Source organism: Macaca mulatta, chromosome 16, assembly GCF_049350105.2.
Source record: "Macaca mulatta isolate MMU2019108-1 chromosome 16, T2T-MMU8v2.0, whole genome shotgun sequence".
Classification (NCBI taxonomy): domain Eukaryota; kingdom Metazoa; phylum Chordata; class Mammalia; order Primates; family Cercopithecidae; genus Macaca; species Macaca mulatta.
Window position 1 is genome coordinate 88,655,501 of NC_133421.1, and position 19,516 is coordinate 88,675,016.

Sequence of the window (19,516 nt, forward strand, 5' to 3'; positions counted from 1 at the left end):
GAACAAGATTCCGTCTTGGCCGGGCGTGGTGGCTCAAGCCTGTAATCCCAGCACTTTGGGAGGCCAAGATGGGCGGATCACGAGGTCAGGAGATCGAGACCATCCTGGCTAACACAGTGAAACCACGTCTCTACTAAAAAATACAAAAAACTAGCCGGGCGAGGTGGCGGGCGCCTGTAGTCCCAGCTACTCAGGAGGCTGAGGCAGGAGAATGGTGTAAACCCGGGAGGCAGAGCTTGCAGTGAGCTGAGATCCGGCCACTGCACTCCAGCCTGGGCGACAGAGCGAGACTCCGTCTCAAAAAAAAAAAAAAAAAAAAAGATTCCGTCTCAAAAATAAATAAATAAAATAAAATAAAGCACACCCATCCAGATAAGGGGTGAGGGCACCCGTCACAGCCAGACTTTCATGAACACACACACGCCTATGCCCACACAATCACACACCCACGTGCACGTGTGCAGTGACGCGCACCCTCCTGCTCGTGTCCCACTGTGTCATTGCTCCGGGCTGGGAGGTGTGCTTCCTGTTCCATCTTCCCCGCTAGCCAGTAGCTTCACAAGGACAGGGACTCTGCCTCATTCCCTGCCCCCCAGAGCCTGGCACACCTGATGTCTAAACACGGTATAGACCCAACAACACTTTCTGTACAAACAAATGTAGGAACCACAATGTCATTTTAATGACCTCAGACCAGTGACAAGGGCAGACTGACCAGGGGCTGTGGGGGGACCCCAGAGCGACCTCGAGGACGCCCTGGTGCTTACCACCTGGAACCTGGTGAGGCAGTGGGAGAACTCCTGGCGGACACGAGTGGAAGTCTTCTTGAAGCTGAGAGCTCAGGGGAGTAGGGGGACATCTGGTGGACGGTTGTTGATGGTGGTTGCAGAGAAGAAGGAAGCCAAGGAGGGGAGCCTGCAGTGAGGGCGTCCTGGGGTTCTCGGGTTCTTACCACCCTTGGGCCACGCCATCTAGTCCACACCCGAGGAATTGGTCAGGTAGAAGGGGCGGATGACCGTGCGGAAACTGTTGAAGTGCCCTGCTGGGCAGGGGAAGAAGGAGGTGCTCTTGGAGCTGTTGGTGTCCAGGGCACTGGGAATCGCAGCCTTCCGGCCCTCGAAATCGGTGGCGTCTGCCACAAAGAGCCCTTCGCAGAGCATCAGGGCTTTGTTTTCGTAGGCAATGCTGCGATCTGAGCCGCCAGACTTGGTGAGGCCCAGGATGGGGAGCTCGTCGGACGAGCAGGAGAAGCCGTAGTTCCAGCAGCTCTGAATGGTGGGGAGGTAGACCAGGGACCAGGACACCCTCTTGTCCTGGAAGAGGAAGCTGGGGTGTTGTGGGGTCTGGAAGGACTGGTAGGGGTAGTATCTGTAGTCAGAGGGGGCTTGGAAGTAATTAGAATATTTGACCAAAGGTCCCTGTCTGGACTGATAGACCAGCTGTGACTTCCGTGCACTCCAGGAACTGTCCGTCACAGAGGCGCTCCAGGTGGGCGAGGTGTAAATCCGGGGCTTGTAGGCATCTTCGGTGAGGTTCAGGCCTTTGTACCGGGCCAGCAACTGGAAGGGCACCGTGTGGAATTCCAGAGCCTGCAGAGTCTTCCTCTGGAACAGGGCCTTGTGGCTCCAGTACAGGGTCAGGTTGAACTGTAGCTCAAAGAGCTCCTCAGGGAGCATCATAGGGAAGCGGACCTTCTCCACCAAGCCCTCCACCTCCTCATGGGAGGCGCGCTCCCCCCAGCTCCAGGTGTCCACGGCCTTCAGTACGGCCAGCTCGCTGGGCACCACCAGGTCGCTCCTGGGCAGCAGCAGCTGGAGCACGTCTGTGGGGACACTGGGCCAGGCCTCGGCCTGTGTCAGGGCCTCGAAGTTCCAGGCCAGGAACTGCAGGCAGAGCTTCTCCAGCAGGGTGTCCCCTGTGGCTAGTGCATAGGCATACAGGTCCAGGGGCGTCTGGAACGAGGGGTCCTGGGGGAGGAGGATGGCAAAGAGGCTTGCACAGTAGCCCTGCAGCTGCTTGGCCCCATAGGCAGACGCCAGCTTGTGGAAGCACTTGACCGACGACAGGGCGATGTCGATCCTTCGGGAGTAGAAGTACCTGGGGAGAAAGAGGGAGAGTGGATGCCAGCCCCACAGGACAGCAGGGGAGCCCTGAGCCTGCCTGTCCAACACAGCCACCCGAGTGTGCACAGCGTGGGAGCGAGCATGCGTGTGTGTGCAACTGCGCGAGCGCACGTGTGACAACGGTACATGTGCATGCAAGAGTGTGTGCAGGTGTGCGTGTGTGTGGGTGTGCTTTTGAAGCAGGGAGGAGGACAAAGCCCCTGGCAGCCCCAGAGCCTGAGGACGAGACGGCTCACCTGAGAAAGTCCCTGACCATGGGCACACACTCGGCATCCACACTCATGGTGACATTGCTGCCTGGCTCCTTCCACAGGGCCTGGGCCTCCAGGTTGGCAGTCAGGATGATCGTGTGGCCACAGAAGCCCAGGGCGTCCTCGCCCTGCACACTCACACTGATGGACAGGTCGCAGCCCTGCTGGCTGTCAAAAATCTGGCCAAGGACTTCCGAGAGCTCCCTGGAGAGGTCCAGGGTGTGGGTGCTCCTGGTTTCTAAGAAGGGGCGGGAGGGAAGCAGGCTACGTTAGGAGCCGGGACGCTGCCACTCTCTGGGGGCAGCGTCTTCATCTGAAAGTGGGGGGTTCGTGGCTGCCTCATCCACTCTGGAAGGCTCCTGGGAAGATAAGGGACAGGAGAGACCGAAAGTGTCGGATCCCTGGGCCGTGAGGCCCCACCCCTTCCAGCCCTGGGGAACAAGAGCAGCTGGGACCTGGCCAAGCCTGTCCAGGCCCCCGCTTTAGGCCCTCTGCTCTGTGCTGCTCCCCCGATTCAGGCAGCAGCTCTGCAGGGAGACTTGGTGGTGCTGACTCTGGAGCCCCACTCCCCAGCCTCAGTCATCAACCACCAATGACACTGCCCTTCTCAAACCAAAACCACTGCCTGCTTAGATGGCCTGAAAAGTGAGGGTCCTGTGGCAACCCCATTTTAGAACTCTGGGGGTCCTCGAGCAGCCTCCTGTGGGGGACAAGACCTGCAGAAGTCATGGGAGGCTCCCGGGTCAGGGGTCAGTGTGGTATACCCTCCCCCCTTCTTTGAGCCCCTCTCAAAGCCTAACTCAAAACGAAATCCCATAGTTTTTTCTTTGTCACAAATATAATAGATTTGAAGTAACCATGACCTTTCAACCAGGTGGGCTTGCCCTGGGCCTCCTAAAACCTGAACCACTGCAGGACCCCCAGCTGCCTCCCACCTGCACGCCTCACCACAGCTCTCCTGCCCCAGGAGCTTTTGCCCGGCACCCACAGCCCCGCATGCTCCGCCTGGCCTCCCCCGGCCCCCGACAGCCCCATGGCATCTCGTGGGCTTCCCGCACTGTGAGTCCAGGCTTAGCTCCAGTCATTTGTCCATCCCATGTGGGCACAGGGGCTCCCTGGGATTCGACCCCTCCTGCCTTAGGGGCCTCCAGCTCCTGGCAAAGGGCGGTAGGCAGGAAGTGCCCAGGCTGTCCCGTGCAAGCCCAGGAAGAACCACCTTGGCACGGAAGAAACACAAGAAACTCAGATCCAGGGGCTCCAACCCATAGAGCAGCCTGGGTTCCCTCCACACCGGGCTGGGTTGGGGGAAGCTGGCTGGGGCGGCGAGTGGTCGGGCCTCCCTCCGCCAGGACGGGCTTGAGCCTGTCGCATGCTGTGAAGTGTGTTTCCGAGCGGGCGCTGGCACTTCAGGTCGGGCTGCAGCCAGGTGTCCTGCTCACTGAGACTGTGGCTCCCTGCCCCACACTCGGTTTCCGCATGGAGACTTGGTGGTTCTGGGCGTTTCTCCAGAAGGGGCTGGGGAGGAGTCCAGGACTGTGGGACTGGGAGCTGGTGGGCTCTTTGGACGTCCGGGACTCTCCATGCGGAGTGGGCAGGTGGTAGTGGAAGGAACCTTTGTGTGCTTCGTGTGTGGGGGGGTGGTGCCGGGAGGGGCAGGGGCCACGGGACCCCAGGGCACGCTGGGGCCTCCGCAGGGAAGTGCTCACCATTGGTGCAGACCACACCAGCGTCTCTCTCGTGCCTGCAGTTGCTCTTCAGCCAGCCCAGGGACTTGCAGTCAGCCAGCGAGGCCTCGGTTCCCATGCACTGGACCTCGTCCAGCATGATGGGGCCTGATCCTGTGGACACAGCAGATGGCAGGGCTGGGGGTGTGATGACTGCACCTAGGAGTCCCACAGCGAGACTCAGCCCTTTGTTCCGCGCCCCAGCCGTGCGGGTCCGTCTGCGTACAGGTCCTTCACCGGCGAACCACGGTGGATATTCCAGCAAGGGCTGGGTTTGTGATTGCAACGTCAGGCCATAAACTTAGCCTTCATGCTTACAAAGCTTACTGGCTCCTGCAGCAACATCACGTTCATGTACAGTAATTGCGTGCCTGTCCCTGCAACATCAGGCGCACATACTGTATTTGTGTGACTATCCCTGCTGCAAAATAGTTGGTGGATTGTTTCTCTTTTTTTTCCAGAATTGCAACTGCTGTGTTAGTGGAAATCTTCCTGCATACAGACTTTTCTTTTGAGGGGAAATTGTTTCAAGAGGATAAACTCCTGGAGTGGAGTTTCTGGGCCGGAGGGAACAAGCCCAGCCCAGCTCTTGAACCTGCCCAAGCACCTGCCACCGTCACCGGCCAAGTGTGGGTGACGCAGTCCCACCGGAACTTGATCCACAGGGCTTCAGCGCCATCAAAAGTGTTTGCTCTTAGGCCGGGTGTGGTCATCCCAGCACTTCGGGAGGCTGAGGCGGGCGGATCACTTGACACCAGAAGTTCAAGATCAACCTGGCCAACATGGTGAAACCCCTTCTCTACTAAAAAATACAAAAGTCAGCCGGGCATGGTGGCAAGTACCTGCAATCCCAGCTACTCAGAAGGCTGAGGCAGGAGAATCGCTTGAACTCAGGAGGCCGAGGTTGCAGTGAGCCGGGATCGTGCCACTACACTCCAGCCTGGGTGACAGAGCAAGACTCCGTTTAAAAAAAAAAATTGTTTGTTTGCTCTTGCTAAATTAATAGTAATCCAATTTGCATGTCTTTGAAACCTGACTGTCTCATCTTCGGGAATTTGCCCTGCCTGGGAGCTGGCTGTGCTGTGGGTCTCGGCTTTGGAGGACGGGGACAGCAGGCCCTACCTTGCCCGAAGGCAGCTCTGCCCAGAGCCTGGGTGGCGTTCTCAAAGCCCAGGGCCCGGCAGACGACGCTGGCATCAGTCAGGTCCCACAGGTTGTCACACACAGTGCCCCACTGGCCTCTGTAGAAGATCTCCACGCGGCCCTGGTTGGTGGCGCCCCCATCGGCCAGCCGCATGTCACCATCGTTCATGCCTGCAGGTAGAGACGAGCGAGGGCCAGGCTGGGGCCTGCGGCACCCACCGCCCGCACCTCCAGGACCCATGCTGTCCTGGGTCTCCCCTGCTGAGCTTCTTTTCCAGGGTTTCAAGGTCCCCTGGCCTCTCCATGAGGGAGGAGTGGAAGATACATACAGCCCCCTGCCCCACGGAGGCTAAACTCGCCTTTCCTTGTTTTAGGGGTCTCAGCCCTTCACTCCATAGACAGAACAGGGGCAGAGAAGCCCCAGGTTCTCAAGCACTGGGAATGGAGGTGGCAAGACCCCGGGGGAAGGATCGTGGGGGAATGGAGGCCCTGTGCTGACCCGCCCGAGGGTGTCTGCAGTTTGGGGGTGCTGGCCTGTGGGGGCGCAGGCCTAGGGACCCCTGGGAGCACAGGCGGAATGTTTCCAGGGCAGAGAATGGGATTCCCACTCCACACGTCCTTCTGGGACTCAGCCTGCCGACACTCCAGCCCCTATAGGAGCTGACAGAGCCGGGCAGGAGCTGGGTGCCTGAATCTAGCTGGGGGCACATCTGGCTTCCGTGGGGCCCCCAGGATGAGCGTGAGCCTCCAGGGGCTCACAGTGCAAAGGATGTGAGGAAAAGCAGCCAGGACCCTCTGGAAGATTGACCTGCGTCCGAGGCCGTTGACTTCACCACAGCCCCGGTGACTGCTGGTTTGACCAGCTCCTCTGGTTCCCTCTGGACAGAATGGAGGACTCCTTAGTGTCCTATCTATAACCTGCATCTCACCTGAGCCCAGGTGAGCCCCCTGGAACCTCCAAGCCACCATCACTTGGGATACCTGGTGCCGCAGGCAGGAGAGAAGACCTGGCTAACCGCTGGGCCCCGGGCCCCAGGCAGAGCATCTCCTTGAAGCTCTGCACAGACCCAGGCTGCAGCAGCCTCACAGACTTTTGCTTTTGGCATTTCCCAGGGGCTCAGCTCACCTTGGGTCCCTGCGACCAGCAACCACACCCAGAAGAGCCTCGGAGGGGCCATGGCGGTGCTTGGATGCCCAGATCCTGCTGCAGACAGAAGCGGCAGAGTGAGGCACGGGAGCCAGGTGGCCCGAAGCCCGGGGACCGGCCTGCCCATTAACCCTTCAGCCCGACCTGGGCTGTGTGGCAGGCGGGATCCCTCTCCTGCAGAGCCCACTGTGGTCCCAGTAAGTGTGATGGGTGCTATGGAAGCGCCCCACAGGGGCCCCTTCACCTGGTCTGCAGCATGCTCCTGGAAGGATGTGTAAGACTTGGCTAGATGAAGGGGTGGGCTGGGGGTACCCCCTGGCAGTTAAGGACAGCAAGAATCGGTGACTAGAGGCAAGTGAGCTCATCTCAAAAAACCAGGCCCCGGGCAAGGCCGCCACATGGGCATGGGCGGGGAGGGTGGAGAGGGAGGAGGCCATGGGCACAGGCCGAGGTCGGGAGGCCGGGTGAGCCTGGTTAAGATCTGGGCCTTAATCTTCAGGCAACAGACCCCCACAGGGACTGTCCCAGAGGCCTAAGCAGGCAAAGGCAGCCTGCAGAGTGGATGGGAGGGGACTCGTCAGGAGAGGCCACGGAGGCTGGGCCGGGGTGACAGATAAGCAGCAAGGAGACACATCGGGGCTCCATGGTGTTCGGATGGGGAAGATAGGGGAAAAGGGTCAGGGCTGCAGCCCAGGGTGGGCCATGCTGGGGGAAGAACGGGGAGGAAATGCTGAAGTATCCCCAAGACACTGACACTCAGGCTGCGGTTGGGGAGGTCCGGGTCTCCGCCTTCTGGCCTGGTGTTCTTGCCTCCGTGTAATTTCCACGCTTTTGTCTTCGCCTACCTCCCTCCCCCACACCCTGCCAATGGAGAGACAGGTATGGCTTCTCTGGCTCGGTAAGAATCCTGTGACACCTGACACTGTCCCCTCAGTTCAGCAAGCCAGGGGCAGGCCTCTGGGTGGCACTGCTGTGGGCACCGGCTGGGAGTCTGGGCCTGGTGACCTTGAGGCTGCTCAGAGGGGGCCTGGTGGACGGCTGCAATGGCATCGCCAGAGCTTGTTGGAAGTGCTGTCATGGCTGGCCTCGCCCTAGCCCCTCTGCATGGGAGTCTGCATGAACAAGCACCCTGGGAGCTGGGTGCCCTGGCTGGTGAGAGCTTTGCTCTGGGACTCACGCTCACTGGCACTGCGCAGCCACCCCTTATCAGGGCTCCCCAGGCACCACTGGAGGCCTTACCGTGACCTTGAGAACCACCTTAGTTACACCCCACCTTACAAGTGAAGAAGCTGACACCCAGAGAGGTAAATGGGCTCCACGTCCACAGCCATAGGCAGGGGGTCTGCTCGGTGGAGCCCACCTCTCCTCCCTGCGTCAATGTCAGTAGATGGCTAAAGACACCAGGGTGTGACTGCCTGTCCTGTGTGCTGGGGACTGTGCTTGTTTTAGCACTGAAGTTTCCCTGTGTCCTGGGAAACCCTCAGTCCCAGGCACGCCGGTATGGGTGGACGCCCTCTCCACTTCTGTCCCCAGCCACTTCACTCCGCTGCAGCCACCAGGTTTGTCCGTCCTGGGAGAGTAACTCAGGGCCTTGGAAAAATGGCCAAGTGGCCAGGCGCGATGGCTCACGCCTGTATCCTAGAACTTTGGGAGGCTGGGGCAGGTGTATCATTTGAGGTCAGGAGTTCGAGACCAGCCTGGCCAACATGGTGAAACCCCACCTCTACTAAAAATACAAAAGAAGAAGGAGAAGGAGAAGGAGAAGAAGGAGAAGAAGCTGGGCGTGGTGGTGCGCATCTGTAGTCCCAGCTACTCAGGAGGCTGAGGCAACAGAATTGCTTGAATCTGGCAGGCAGAGGTTGCAGTGAGCCATTGCACTACAGCCTGGGTGACAGAGCAAGACTCCGTCTCAAAAAAAAAAGCGGGCAACGAAGCACCTGGCAGGTGGCGTTCCGCCCTCTGGGTGGCAGCAGCTGGCGACTTTTGCCTGATTCCTTCATACGGGGAGTTGAGACCCGGCTGCCTGTGTTGGCCCCTTCATGCAAATCAGAAAAAAAGGTGCTCTTCCTAGGAGTGGGTGCAGGCCTAGGCCAAATGCACAGGCCCGAGAGAGGCCAACCTGGATTCTAACCCACTCGCCCTCTGGCTGGTATCCTCGTGCAGTGAGCCACCTGCCCAACTGCACACAGAGGTCCTGTGGGCCTGGGAGCAGCAATGACTGTTGCTGGGCTCAGGAGCCCTGGATCCCCAGCTCCAGGCCTATGTGCAAACAGGGAGGCATGACCCCCACTTGCCTGTGTAGAGAGAGGGGTGCCCTGGCCGGGCGCGATGGCTCACGCCCGTCATCCCAGCACTTTGGGAGGCCGAGGCGGGTAGATCACCAGAGGTCAGGAGTTTGAGACCAGGCTGGCCAACATGGCGAAACCCTGTCTCTACTAAAAATACAAAAATTAGCTGGACGTGGTGGTGCGTGCCTGTAATCCCAGCTACTTGGGAGGCTGAGGCAGGAGAATCGTTTGAACCCGGGAGGTGGAGGCTGCAGTGAGCTGAGATAGCATCACTGTACTCCAGCCTGAGTGACAGAGTGAGACCCTGTCACAAAAAACAAACAAACAAACAAAAAAAACAAAAAAAACAAAACAGAGAGAGAGAGAGAGAGAGAGGTGCCCACCTGGGAGCTGGAGGCAGCAGCTTACCTGGCTGGGGCAGCTGCGATGGCTGTGCTGCAGCCCCGTCACTTCCAGCCACAAGAGCCCTCTGCAGACTGTTCCTTTGACCCAGAAGCCTCTCCCAGGGTGGAGTGTGGTCAGGCTGATCCCAGGAAATGCTTCAGAAAAGTCTACTTTCGATTTCTAGAAACCACCTGACATCGATGTCTTCTGGGATTGGCTGCTGCGGATACTCCCCAGGGGCCCTCTCCTTCGTCTCAGCTCTGCCCGTGGGTATCAGTGCCGGGCTGGCAGAGGCCCAAGGCGGGAGTCTGGCTGGAGCAAGGCCCGCAAGAGGACTGACAGCCACACTCAGTCGGAAACGCCGCCAGGCTGGCCAGGGGCTGGTGTTTGGGGGACGGGAGGGGAAGCAGCAGAGGCTCTGGGCCCAGACAGTCTGCACCTGGTGCCGGGGCACAGAGCCTCTCTTGGTGACATAATGGCTCTGTCCAGCTCATAGCCATTCCCTTTCCTCCCACTGAAAGCCAGCGCCTCAATTGTCCCTTGAGGAGCACCCCCTCCCACTCCAGGCTGTGTGGTTCCCAGACGGCCCCCAGCTCTTGGCCTTCAACCACCCAAGGCCTGGGTGTCTGAGCCCTGCGGGGCCCCCCGGGCCACACTACTGGTTTCAGGGTGGGGCTGTGAGCCCAGCCAGCTGGTGAGAGCCGGCTTCCGACTGAGAGGATGTGGGCCCAGGCTGCTGGGGCCCATGGGACAGAGCAGAGGGAAGCAGGCATCCTCCGGCCTGAGCTCCTGGGTCCAACTGGCCTAATCAGTGGTCAAGCCTGGGCTTCACCTGCTCAGTGAGGCAATCAGCAGCCTCTTTTGTTTCTGTCACTTGCACTCCGTGATTCTGAACAAGCCTTGGGATGTGCCCAGGCCTCTGACCAGTGGTTCTCAGCCTGGACTGGACAGAAGAATCATCGGGGAGTTTTACAAACTCCTAATGCCCAGACCCAGGAAGTCACCATCTCCGGGAGTGGGGGACAGGCAGGGGCATTTCAAAAGCCCCCAGGCAGTCCCACCGGGTGGAAAGTCCTGGTTCCCTGGCAGCTCAGAGTCCGAGACAGCCAGCCCAGAGGTCAGAGATTCAATGACTATTTCCCTCAAGATGTGAGGGTATAGGCAGCTGCATGGTTTGCCTAATCCCCTCCAGAGGAGCTGTGAAGACCCAGGGGCAGATGCAGCTGGAAATAGAACTGGCATAGCAGGCTGTGGGGAGTTTAAAAAATCTCATCCGGATTAAGGGCCTCAGTGCACAGAAACCCCAGCTTCATCCCTTCTCAGCAGCGCTAATGACTTCTGCCCGAGTGGCCAGGGAAGCACAGGAGTGCCGAGGACAGGAAGGCACCTCTGAGAAGTGCTGGGAAATGTTTTAAAACTCAGATGCCGAATCTTTAGCCCCAGAGCCCGGGAAAGTCCTGAGCCATCCAGGCAGGTAAAATGGAAGACCCAGAGGCCTCCTTGTGGAATCAGAGCACCAGTATCTGCTCCCCTGGGGCTCACAAGGCCTTTCCGGTAGACGATGACCATGGGGTGGTGGGAAGCGCTGGCAGGGGACAGGCAGCGGACAGGCAGCTCAGTTCTGAGAAGACAGCTGGGTGAGAGCCTCAGATTCGTGTGGACAGAACTGCTGTCATCAGGAAGCCACTCCCAAGACATGGTGGGGAAAATGCTGGGCGTTTCAGAGATGAGAATGGTTAACTGGCCTGTAAGATCATCTTTTGTGCCTCTACCCCAAACCTCTCCGCAAATAGAGGAACACTCCCTATAAATAGCTAATATGGATTTCACCAGGCATTACTGTAAACCTTGCCACGAATGAACGCATTTAATACTTCCAGCCATGATGGGAAGCAGCTGCTCTTATGTTCCCTGTTACAGACGAGAAAACAGAGGCTCAACGAGGCAACGTAATTGGCTAAAATTGTGCAGCTGGAAAGGGAAAACCTGGGATTTCAAACGCATCCTTTTCTTCTTTTTAAAAATTGGCTTCGTTGGCATGTAATTTACCTGCAAAGTTTTGGCAAATGTGTAGCGATGGTATTGTGACAACAATCATTACCCAGGGCGTTTTAATCACTCCAGGAATTCTCGTATGCCTCTCTGCAGCCACCCCTCCCCCAGCCCCTTCCCAGCAACCACTTCTCAGCTTCTGCCACTGCTGGTTGCCTTTTCTAGAATTCCCTCTATTTTGTCTTCTTTTCTAAGACACACTCTCCCTCCATTGCCCAGGCTGGAGTGCAGTGGCATGATCTCGGCTCACTGCAACCTCTGCCTCCCAGGTTCACGCGATTCTCCTGCCTCAGTCTCCTGAGTAGCTGGGATTACAGGTGCGCCCATCACCACGCCCAGCTAATTTTTGTATTTTTAGTAGAGAAGGGGTTTCTCCACATTGGCCAGGCTGGCCTCAAACTTCTGACCTCAGGTGATCCACCTGCCTCTGCCTCCCAAATCGCTGGGATTACAGGCGTGAGGCACCACTCCTGGCCCCTAGAATTCCCTCTAAATGGAATTACACAGCATTTAATATTTTGCATGTGGCTTCTTTTACTTACCACAATGCTTTTGAGATCCATCCATGCTATCTCAACTGTCAATAACTGGCTCCTGGTTTTGCCGGGTAACGGCCCACTGTATGGACAGAACAGCACTGCTAATGCATATTTGCACTGATGGACATTGGGTCATTCCATCTTCTACTACTGTGCATAAAGCTGCTGGAAACATTTGGATACAAGTCTTTGTGTGAATGTAAGTATTTATTTTGTGTAAATACCTAGGAGCAGCATTACTGGGTCATATGGTAGATACATGTTTACCTTTTTAAGAAACTACCCAGCACTTCAGGAGGCTGAGGTGGGTAGATCACGAGGTCAGGAGTTCAAGACCAGTCTGGTCAAGATGGTGAGACCCTGTGTCTACAAAAAAATACAAAAATTAGCCAAACGTGGTGGGGGGCACCTGTAATCCCAGCTATTCGGGAGGCTGAGGCAGGAGAATCACTTGAACCTGGGAGGCAGAGGTTGCAGTGAGCTGAGATTGCACCACTACACTCCAGCCTGGGCGACAGAGTGCAACACCTTCTCAGAAAAAAAAAAAAAAAAAGAAAGAAAGAAAAAGGAAAAAAGAAAAGAAACTGTTTTCCAAAGTTGCTGAAACATTTTGCGTTCTTGCTAGTAATTTCTTCGTGTTCCAGTGGCTCTAAATCATCACCAATACTTGCTATTGTCAGTCTTTCAATTTCATCCATTCTGGAGGGCATGTAGTGACGTTTCTTTGTGGTTATAATGACGAATGATGTTGAGCATCTTTATGCTTCTCTGTCATTCACACAATCTCTTTGGCAAAGCATCTGTTCAAATCTTACGCATATTTGAAAACTGGCTTGTTTGTTGTGTAAGTTCTTTATATATATTCTGTTCCTGTAGCAGATGTATGATTTACACATTTTTTTTAAACGAAAAGCTTGCTTTTCATTATCTTTTTTTTTTTTTTTCCTGAGACAGAGTCTCGCTCTGTCCCCCAGGCTGGAGTGCAGTGGCGCGATCTTGGCTCACTGCAACCTCTGCCTCCTGGGTTCATGCCATTCTCCTGCCTCAGCCTCCTGAGTAGCTGAGACTACAGGCACCCGCCACCACGCCGGCTAATTTTTTGTATTTTTTTTTAGTGGAGATGGGGTTTCACTGTGTTGGCCAGGATGGTCTCAATCTCCCGACCTCGTGATTCGCCTGCCTCAGCCCCACAAAGTGCTGGGATTACAGGCGTGAACCACCATGCCCGGCCTTCTTTTTTTTTTTTGAGACGGAGTCTTGCTCTGTCGCCCAGGCTGGAGTACAGTGGCTCTATCTCGGCTCTCTGAAAGCTCCGCCTCCCGGGTTCACGCCATTCTCCTGCCTCAGCCTCCTGAGTAGCTGGGACTACAGGTGCCCACCACCTCGCCCGGCTAATTCTTTTGTATTTTTAGTAAAGACGGGGTTTCAGCGTGTTAGCCAGGATGGTCTCCATCTCCTGACCTCATGATCCACCCGCCTCGGCCTCCCAAAGTGCTGGGATTACAGGCATGAGCCACCGTGCCCGGCCGCTTTTCATTATCTTAACAGTGTTTCCTGAAGAGCAAAGTTTTATTTTTATTTATTTATTATTTATTTATTTATTTATTTATTTATTTATTTTGAGATGGAGTTTGGCTCTTGTTGCCCAGGCTGAAGTGCAATGGCACAAGTTCGGCCCACTGCAACCTCTGCCTCCCGGTTCAAGCGATTCTCCTGGCTCAGCCTCCTGAGTAGCTGGGATTACTTGGGAGGCTGCATCACTACACCTAGTTAATTTTTATATTTTTAGTAGAGATAGGGTTTCACCATGTTGTTCAGGCTGGTCCTGAACTCCTGACCTCAGGTGATCTGCCTGCCTCAGTCTCCCAAAGTGCTGGGATTAGAGGTGTGAGGCACCGTGCCTGGCAGAGCAAAGGTTTTGAATTTGGATGAAGCTCAATTTGTCATTCTTCTGCTGTCAGATCTATGAAATCTTGGCCTAACCCTAGGTCACAAAGGTTTTCTCCTGTCTTCTAGGAGTCTGCTACTTTTAGCTGTTATATTTGGGTCTCTGGTCTTTCCCGAGTGAATTTTGAGTATGGTGGGAGATAAGGGTTGAAGTCATTTGTTCCCATAGAGAACAGAGTTGTGAAAGGAAAATATCTTGGGCCCCAAAATCACCAGCTAAAGGGAAAAGTGAAGCTGGGGCTGCTTAGGGCCAACTTGCCTTCCATTCTATTCAGTCACCCTCTGCTCGCCGGGCACGGTGGCCACGCCTGGAATCCCAGCACTTTGGGAGGCCGAGGCGGGTGGATCACGAGGTCAGGAGATCGAGACCATCCTGGCTGACACAGTGAAAACCCGTCTCTACTAAAAATACAAAAAATTAGCTGGAGGTGGTGGCACCCGCCTGTGGTCCCAGCTACTTGGGAGGCTGAGGCAGGAGAATGGCATGAACTCGGGAGGTGGAGGTTGCAGTGAGCCGAGATGGTGCCACTCACTCCAGCCTGGGCAACACAGCAAGACTCTGTCAAAAGAAAAAAAAAAAAAAGAACGCTACCATTTGTCTCTCATCTACCTGTGACCTGGAAGCCTCCTCCCCACTTGGAGTTGTCCTGCCTTTCCAGACTGAACCAATGTTCATTTTACATGTGTTGATTGATGTCTTAATATCTCCCTAAAATGTATAAAACCAAGCTGTGCTCCCACCATCTTGGGCCCACATTCTGAGGCCCTCCTGAGGCTGTGTCAGGGACGCCCACGTCCTCAACCTTGGCAAAATAAACTCTAAATTAACTGAGCCCCACTGAGCACGGTAGCTCATGCCTGTAATCCCAGCACTTTGGGAGGCCAAGGAGGGCAGATCACTTGAGGTCAGGAATTCAAGACCAGCCTGGCCAACATGGTGAAACCCCATCTCTACCAAAATATAAAAAATTAGCCGCGTGTGGTGGTGCACACCTGTAATCCCAGCTACTCGGAAGGCTGAGGCAGGAGAATCCCTTAAACCTGGGAGGCAGAGATTGCAGTGAGCCAAGATCACGCCACTGCACTCCAGCCTGGCGACAGAGAGAGATTCTGTCCCAAACAAATAAATAAAATAAAATAAATTCACTGAGACCTGTCTCAAGTTTTCGGGGTTCACAGAGTTGTCCCAGCACCAAAAATCTTTTTGGGAAGACAATCTTTTGGATTTCAGGTGAATTACACTGGCTCTTTTGTCAAAAGTCAAGGGGCCACATCCATAAGGGTCTACTTCTGGACCCTCTTCTGTCTCATTCATCGGTGTCTGTTTTTCTTATGGCAATACTGCACTGTTTTGATTACTTGTGGCATTATAGTAAGTCTTGAAGCCAGATAGTGTAAGTCCTTCAACTTTGCTTTCCTTTCTCAAAATCAACTCTTTAGACCCATGAAGATGTATACTGTTTTATTCTTTTGGGTCTTTGATTTTCTTCATCAGTGTTTCGTAGTTTCAGGATGGAGATGTCACACATCTTTTGTTAGACTTACAGCTAACTATTTCCCGATTTTTGGTGCTACTGTAATTGACAATGTTTAAAAATTTTTCAATTTCTAGTTGTTCACTGCAGTTATAATAAAGTTAAATTTTGTATGTGGAATCAATATATTAATATGTTAAATTTAACATATTAATATATTAAATTTAGTATGTGTAGTTCTGTGGTTTGAGACGGAGTTTTGCTCTGTTACCCAGGCTGGAGTGCAGTGGTACAAATACTGCTAACTGCAACCCCAACCTCCTGGGCCCAAGTGATCCTCCCACTCAGCCTCCCATGTAGCTGGGACCACAGGCATGGGTGACCACATCCAGCTAATCTTTACAATTTTTTGTAGAGGGTCTTGCTATGTTGCCCAGGCTAGCCTTGAACTCCTGGGCTCAAGTGATTCTCTTGTCTCAGCCTCCCAAAGTGCTGGGATTACAGGTGTGAGCTACCGTACCTAGCCTCAGAGCTATTTTTTGAAGATTTCTTAGGCTCGTCTAGCTAGTCAAGCTTGTCACTGGTGAATAAAGACAGTTTCATTCCTTCTTTTCAAATCTGAATAACTTCCTTTTTTTCTTTTGCACCAATAGGATGACAAATAAAAGTGATGAGAGCAATGTCAGTTTCCTGGGTTAGGTAAACGTACTGTTCTTAGGTAATCAGTACATTGGAGGGAGCCATATGAATGCTACACAGAAACACAACCGCTGGCACCGCTTATCTGCGGTTTCGCTTACTGCAGTTTCGGTTACCTGCGGTCATCTGAGGTCTGAAAATATTAAATGGAAGATTCCAGAAATAATTCATAACTTTTAAATTGCACACTGTTCCTACTGGGATGAAATACTGTGCCATCCTGCTCCTTCCCTTCTTCATCACAAGGGCGAGTACAGTACGGTAAGATATTTAGAGAGACCACATGCACATAACTCTTATTTCAGACTATTGTTCTGATTGTTCTATTTACTGTGCTACTGTTAATCTCTTACTGTGCCTAATTTATGAATTAAGCTTTCTCGCAGGTATGAATTTAGAACAGGAAATTCCATACTATCTAGGGTTTCAGGCATCCACTGCGGGTCTTGGAATGTATCCCCTACAGATAAGGGGGATGTAAACCAAAAAGTGTCTGAGACAGTTCTCAACCAATTAATTTTGCCAAGGTTAAGGACAAGGCCAGGGAGGCAAAACAAAAACGTGACAAAATATGGAATCACTGAAACAGTCTTGTGGTCTGTGCCTGTCTCCAGAGGTGACTTTGAGGGCTTCCATATTTAAAGGGGAAATGCAGGCTGGAGGGGGAAGAGGGAAGGTCCGGTCCTAGTGCTACCTCCACGGGTTGCAAAAGAAGAGGAGCAGGCAGGGGAACAGTCAATGGTGTATTCCTCTGGTGCTCAGTAAACTGGCACTTCACATAAGATAAGGTGAGCACAGTAGCTACCTGCAGTCTTTAGCCTTTCCTCTGTCGCTATCTGCTTAGGAACAAAAGGAAAGGCGGCTGCTTGCATGACTCAGCTCTCAGCTTCATGTTTTTTCCTATTGGCAGAGTGAATTGGGGTTTTTATTTTCCTTTCACAGGACCTACTGCATTTTTGCAACCTCTATGTGGTTCAAAATTTTATTTCAAAGGAAAAAATGGTGGGGAAAAAAGTGGTGAAAACAGACACTCTTGCCTTGTTCCTTAGGGGGCAGGCATTCTGTGTCTGACCATGAAGTAGAAGCTTAGCTGTGAACTTCTCACTGGTGCCCTTGATCGGGGTAAGGACGTTCTCTAAGGGTTTTTTTTGGCTTTTTGTTTAGAATTGCATTGGGTGAATGGGTGTTAGATTCTGTCAAATGCTTTTTCTATATCTTTTGAGATTATCATGCTTTCCCCGCCCACTTTTTTTTTTTTTTTTTTTTTTTTGAGATGGAGTCTCACTCTGTCACCCAGGCTGGAGAGCAATGGCATGATGTCGGTTCACAGCAACCTCCGCCTCTCAGGTTCAAGCGATTCTCCTGCCTCAGCCTCCCAAGTAGCTGGGACTATAGGCGCGCCCCACCACGCCCAGCTAATTTTTGTGTTTTTAGTAGAGATGGGGTTTCGCCATGTTGGCCAGGCTGGTCTCAAACTCCTGACCTCAAATGATCTGCCCACCTCAGCCTCCCAAAATGCTGGGATTACAGGCATGAGTCATCACACCCTGCCCCCTTTTCAGTTGTTAATATGAATTTCATTGATTGATTTCAGAATATTGAACTAACCCTGTATTCCTAGAATAAACCACACCTATCGTGAAGTATTCTTGTCAGAGGCGTTTGAACCAGAGCCGCTCCATCTTGAACCGGGTCTGGGTAAAATACGGCTGAGACCTGCTGGGGTGCATTCCCAGGAGGTTTAGGCATTCTTAGTCACTGGAGACAGAAGTTTGGAACAAGATACAGGTCATACCTCGCTGATAAAAAGGGCTGACCGGGTGCAGTGGCTCACACCTGTAATCCCAGCACTTTGGGAGGTTGAGGTGGGCAAATCGAGGTCAGAAGTTCGAGACCAGCCTGGCCAACATGATGAAACCCTATCTCTACTAAAAATATAAAATGTAGTGGGGCATTGTGGCACATGACTGTAATCCCTGCTACTCGGGAGGCTGGGGCAGGGGAATCGCTTGAACCCTTGAACCTGGGAGTCGGAGGCTGCAGTGAGCCAAGATTGTGCCACTGCACTCCAGCCGGGGCGACAGAGTGAGACCCCATCCCCTCCCCCCCCGCCAAAAAAAGAACTCCTTAGCACAGATTAGCAAGCCAAATTCAGCAATAATCAAAAATTAGAATGTTACCGGAAAGGGTAACATTCTAATTTTTCAAGGAGAATCGCTTGAACCTGGGAGATGGAGGTCGCAGTGAGCCAAGATCATGTCCCTGTACTTCAGCCTGGGAGACAGAGCAAGACTCCACCCCCCAAAATAAAAAAAAGGAAAGAAAAAAAGTATACTGCAAGACAGGATTAACACATGGAATGAAAGAAAGTAAACCTCGGTTTTCGTCCAGTTGAGGCGATGGAGAGTCTTCCATTGGCAGATGAGTTGTATGCTGGACCCATGAGTGCGGAGCCAGCAGTCATTGCCCCCCGAATCCCACATGTCACAGCTTCTTAAACAGACGATCAAGAGCTTACGTGCAGTTCCTTATCCCAACCCGCCTTGGCCCGACGCGCCCTGGCTTTTTCTGGAACTGCTCTCCCGTGGATCCTCGCCAGGAACACCCAGTTCTCCTTGTTGCTCAATCATGGAGTCTCTCTGGAGACCCTGCTGCCACGTGTGTCCTTCTGGAGAGGCAGCCTCCCTGCAGCGCTGTCTTGGTCAGGCTCCCAGCAGGAAAAGATGGCACCCGAATGAGGATCATCTAAGGAGGCTTCAGTGAAGGGACCGTTTGCCAGGGGTGAGAGCAGGGTGTGCGGGCGGCACGAGGGGCCGCTGTGGCATCTGGAGCTACTGACAGTGGAGCTGTCATACTCCAGGCCAGAAGGGACCAGGGGAGGGGGACTTGGCCCAGACACTGAGAGTGGCACCAGGGGGCTGCCTTGAGAGGTGAGTGGCAGAGGGAGCCAGGGACTCCCCAGGGGCCATCCCAGAGGGCACTGAGGAGGTTCACTGGGTCTGGGACCCAGAGGAGGCAGGGAAGAAGAGTGAGTCTGAAGGGTAAGGTGCCGATGTGGGCACAATTGGCCTTTCTGACTCAGCTCTCCAGGTTTTCTCTCCCTCTCTGGCCGCCCCTGTCCTGTCTCCAGTTGAGGTCTTTCTTGGCCAGTGCCTGCCTCCCTGGCACCTGTGATTTCAGTGATGGGGATTCTTCCATGTGTCCCCTGGAGTGACCTCCTCTGTTCCTGTGAATTCACCAGACACACTAAAGACACCAGCTCAGCCCTGACCTCTCACCTGAGCACCTCCTTACCAAGTCATCCAGATGGCTCCCCAGGGATGAGCAGTAACAAAACGGGTACCTGGGTGCCCAGCACACGTCAGGTAATGTTCTAAGACCCTTGCGCATACCCAGTCACTTACCGTTCACTGCAGTCCTGGGATGAGCTCTGCGATTAGCTTCCTTTTGCAGACAAGGACACTGAAGCACAGCAAAGTTAGGTTATTTACCTAAGGACGTGCAGCTGGATGGGGACAGAGCCAGGACTGGGCTTGCAGTGGCTTCAGATCCCACCTTTCTGACCACGGCGCTCGTGCTCTTGGAGCGCCTTGAGACTGTGGGACAAGGCGGACCGAAGATGCAGTTTCCAGACGGGCTCCCCTGGCGGGCGACTCCCGTGCGTACGCCCAGCATCCTGCGCAGGAGCTCTCGTGGCCGGGCCTCTGCCAACAGTCGGCAAACAGACCAGAGACAGAAGACAAC

The 19,516-nt window shown here is 54.1% G+C and overlaps 1 protein-coding gene and 2 long non-coding RNA genes across 11 annotated transcripts; 1 reads left to right on the forward strand and 2 right to left on the reverse strand.

Annotated features, from left to right (window-relative positions):
• Window positions 1-660: 660 nt before the first annotated feature.
• On the reverse strand, window positions 661-9,219 carry LGALS3BP (galectin 3 binding protein). 9 transcript variants are annotated; one of them, XM_001109047.5, is made up of 6 exons: window positions 9,085-9,219; window positions 6,368-6,442; window positions 5,221-5,412; window positions 4,081-4,212; window positions 2,360-2,612; window positions 661-2,097 (listed from the first exon to the last, which is right to left on the reverse strand). In XM_001109047.5, exons 2-6 carry the CDS (start codon window positions 6,417-6,419, stop codon window positions 972-974), a joined length of 1,755 nt encoding a protein of 584 aa, XP_001109047.3. In that variant the 5' UTR covers window positions 6,420-6,442; window positions 9,085-9,219; the 3' UTR covers window positions 661-971. The 9 variants fall into 9 exon arrangements, with proteins under 9 accessions (XP_001109047.3, XP_077829226.1, XP_014975972.3 ...); XM_077973100.1 differs by having other exon boundaries at window positions 4,081-4,251; window positions 5,163-5,412; XM_015120486.3 differs by having other exon boundaries at window positions 6,368-6,445.
• A 49-nt stretch (window positions 9,220-9,268) lies between these two features.
• On the forward strand, window positions 9,269-12,480 carry LOC144336025 (uncharacterized). Its single transcript, XR_013407417.1, has 2 exons — window positions 9,269-11,337; window positions 12,122-12,480. It is a non-coding gene; the product is annotated as an uncharacterized LOC144336025 (long non-coding RNA).
• LOC144336018 (uncharacterized) lies at window positions 11,680-18,272 on the reverse strand. Its single transcript, XR_013407410.1, has 3 exons — window positions 18,148-18,272; window positions 11,919-12,017; window positions 11,680-11,816 (listed from the first exon to the last, which is right to left on the reverse strand). It is a non-coding gene; the product is annotated as an uncharacterized LOC144336018 (long non-coding RNA).
• Between the last annotated feature and the right edge of the window lie 1,244 nt (window positions 18,273-19,516).

What these genes read in the sequence shown, in the direction of transcription:
- LGALS3BP (XM_077973096.1), bottom strand. Translation starts at nt 6,419, where the DNA reads ATGGCCCCTCCGAGGCTCTTCTGGGTGTGGTTGCTGGTCGCAGGGACC. An exon ending in ACAGCACAGCCAGCTCCCAG is followed by an intron (nt 4,317 to 5,162) that starts GCAGGGCAAATT and finishes ACCTGTACGCAG; the next exon opens with ACGGACCCGCACGGCTGGGG. An exon ending in TGGTGTGGTCTGCACCAATG is followed by an intron (nt 2,613 to 4,080) that starts GTGAGCACTTCC and finishes GCCCCTTCTTAG; the next exon opens with AAACCAGGAGCACCCACACC.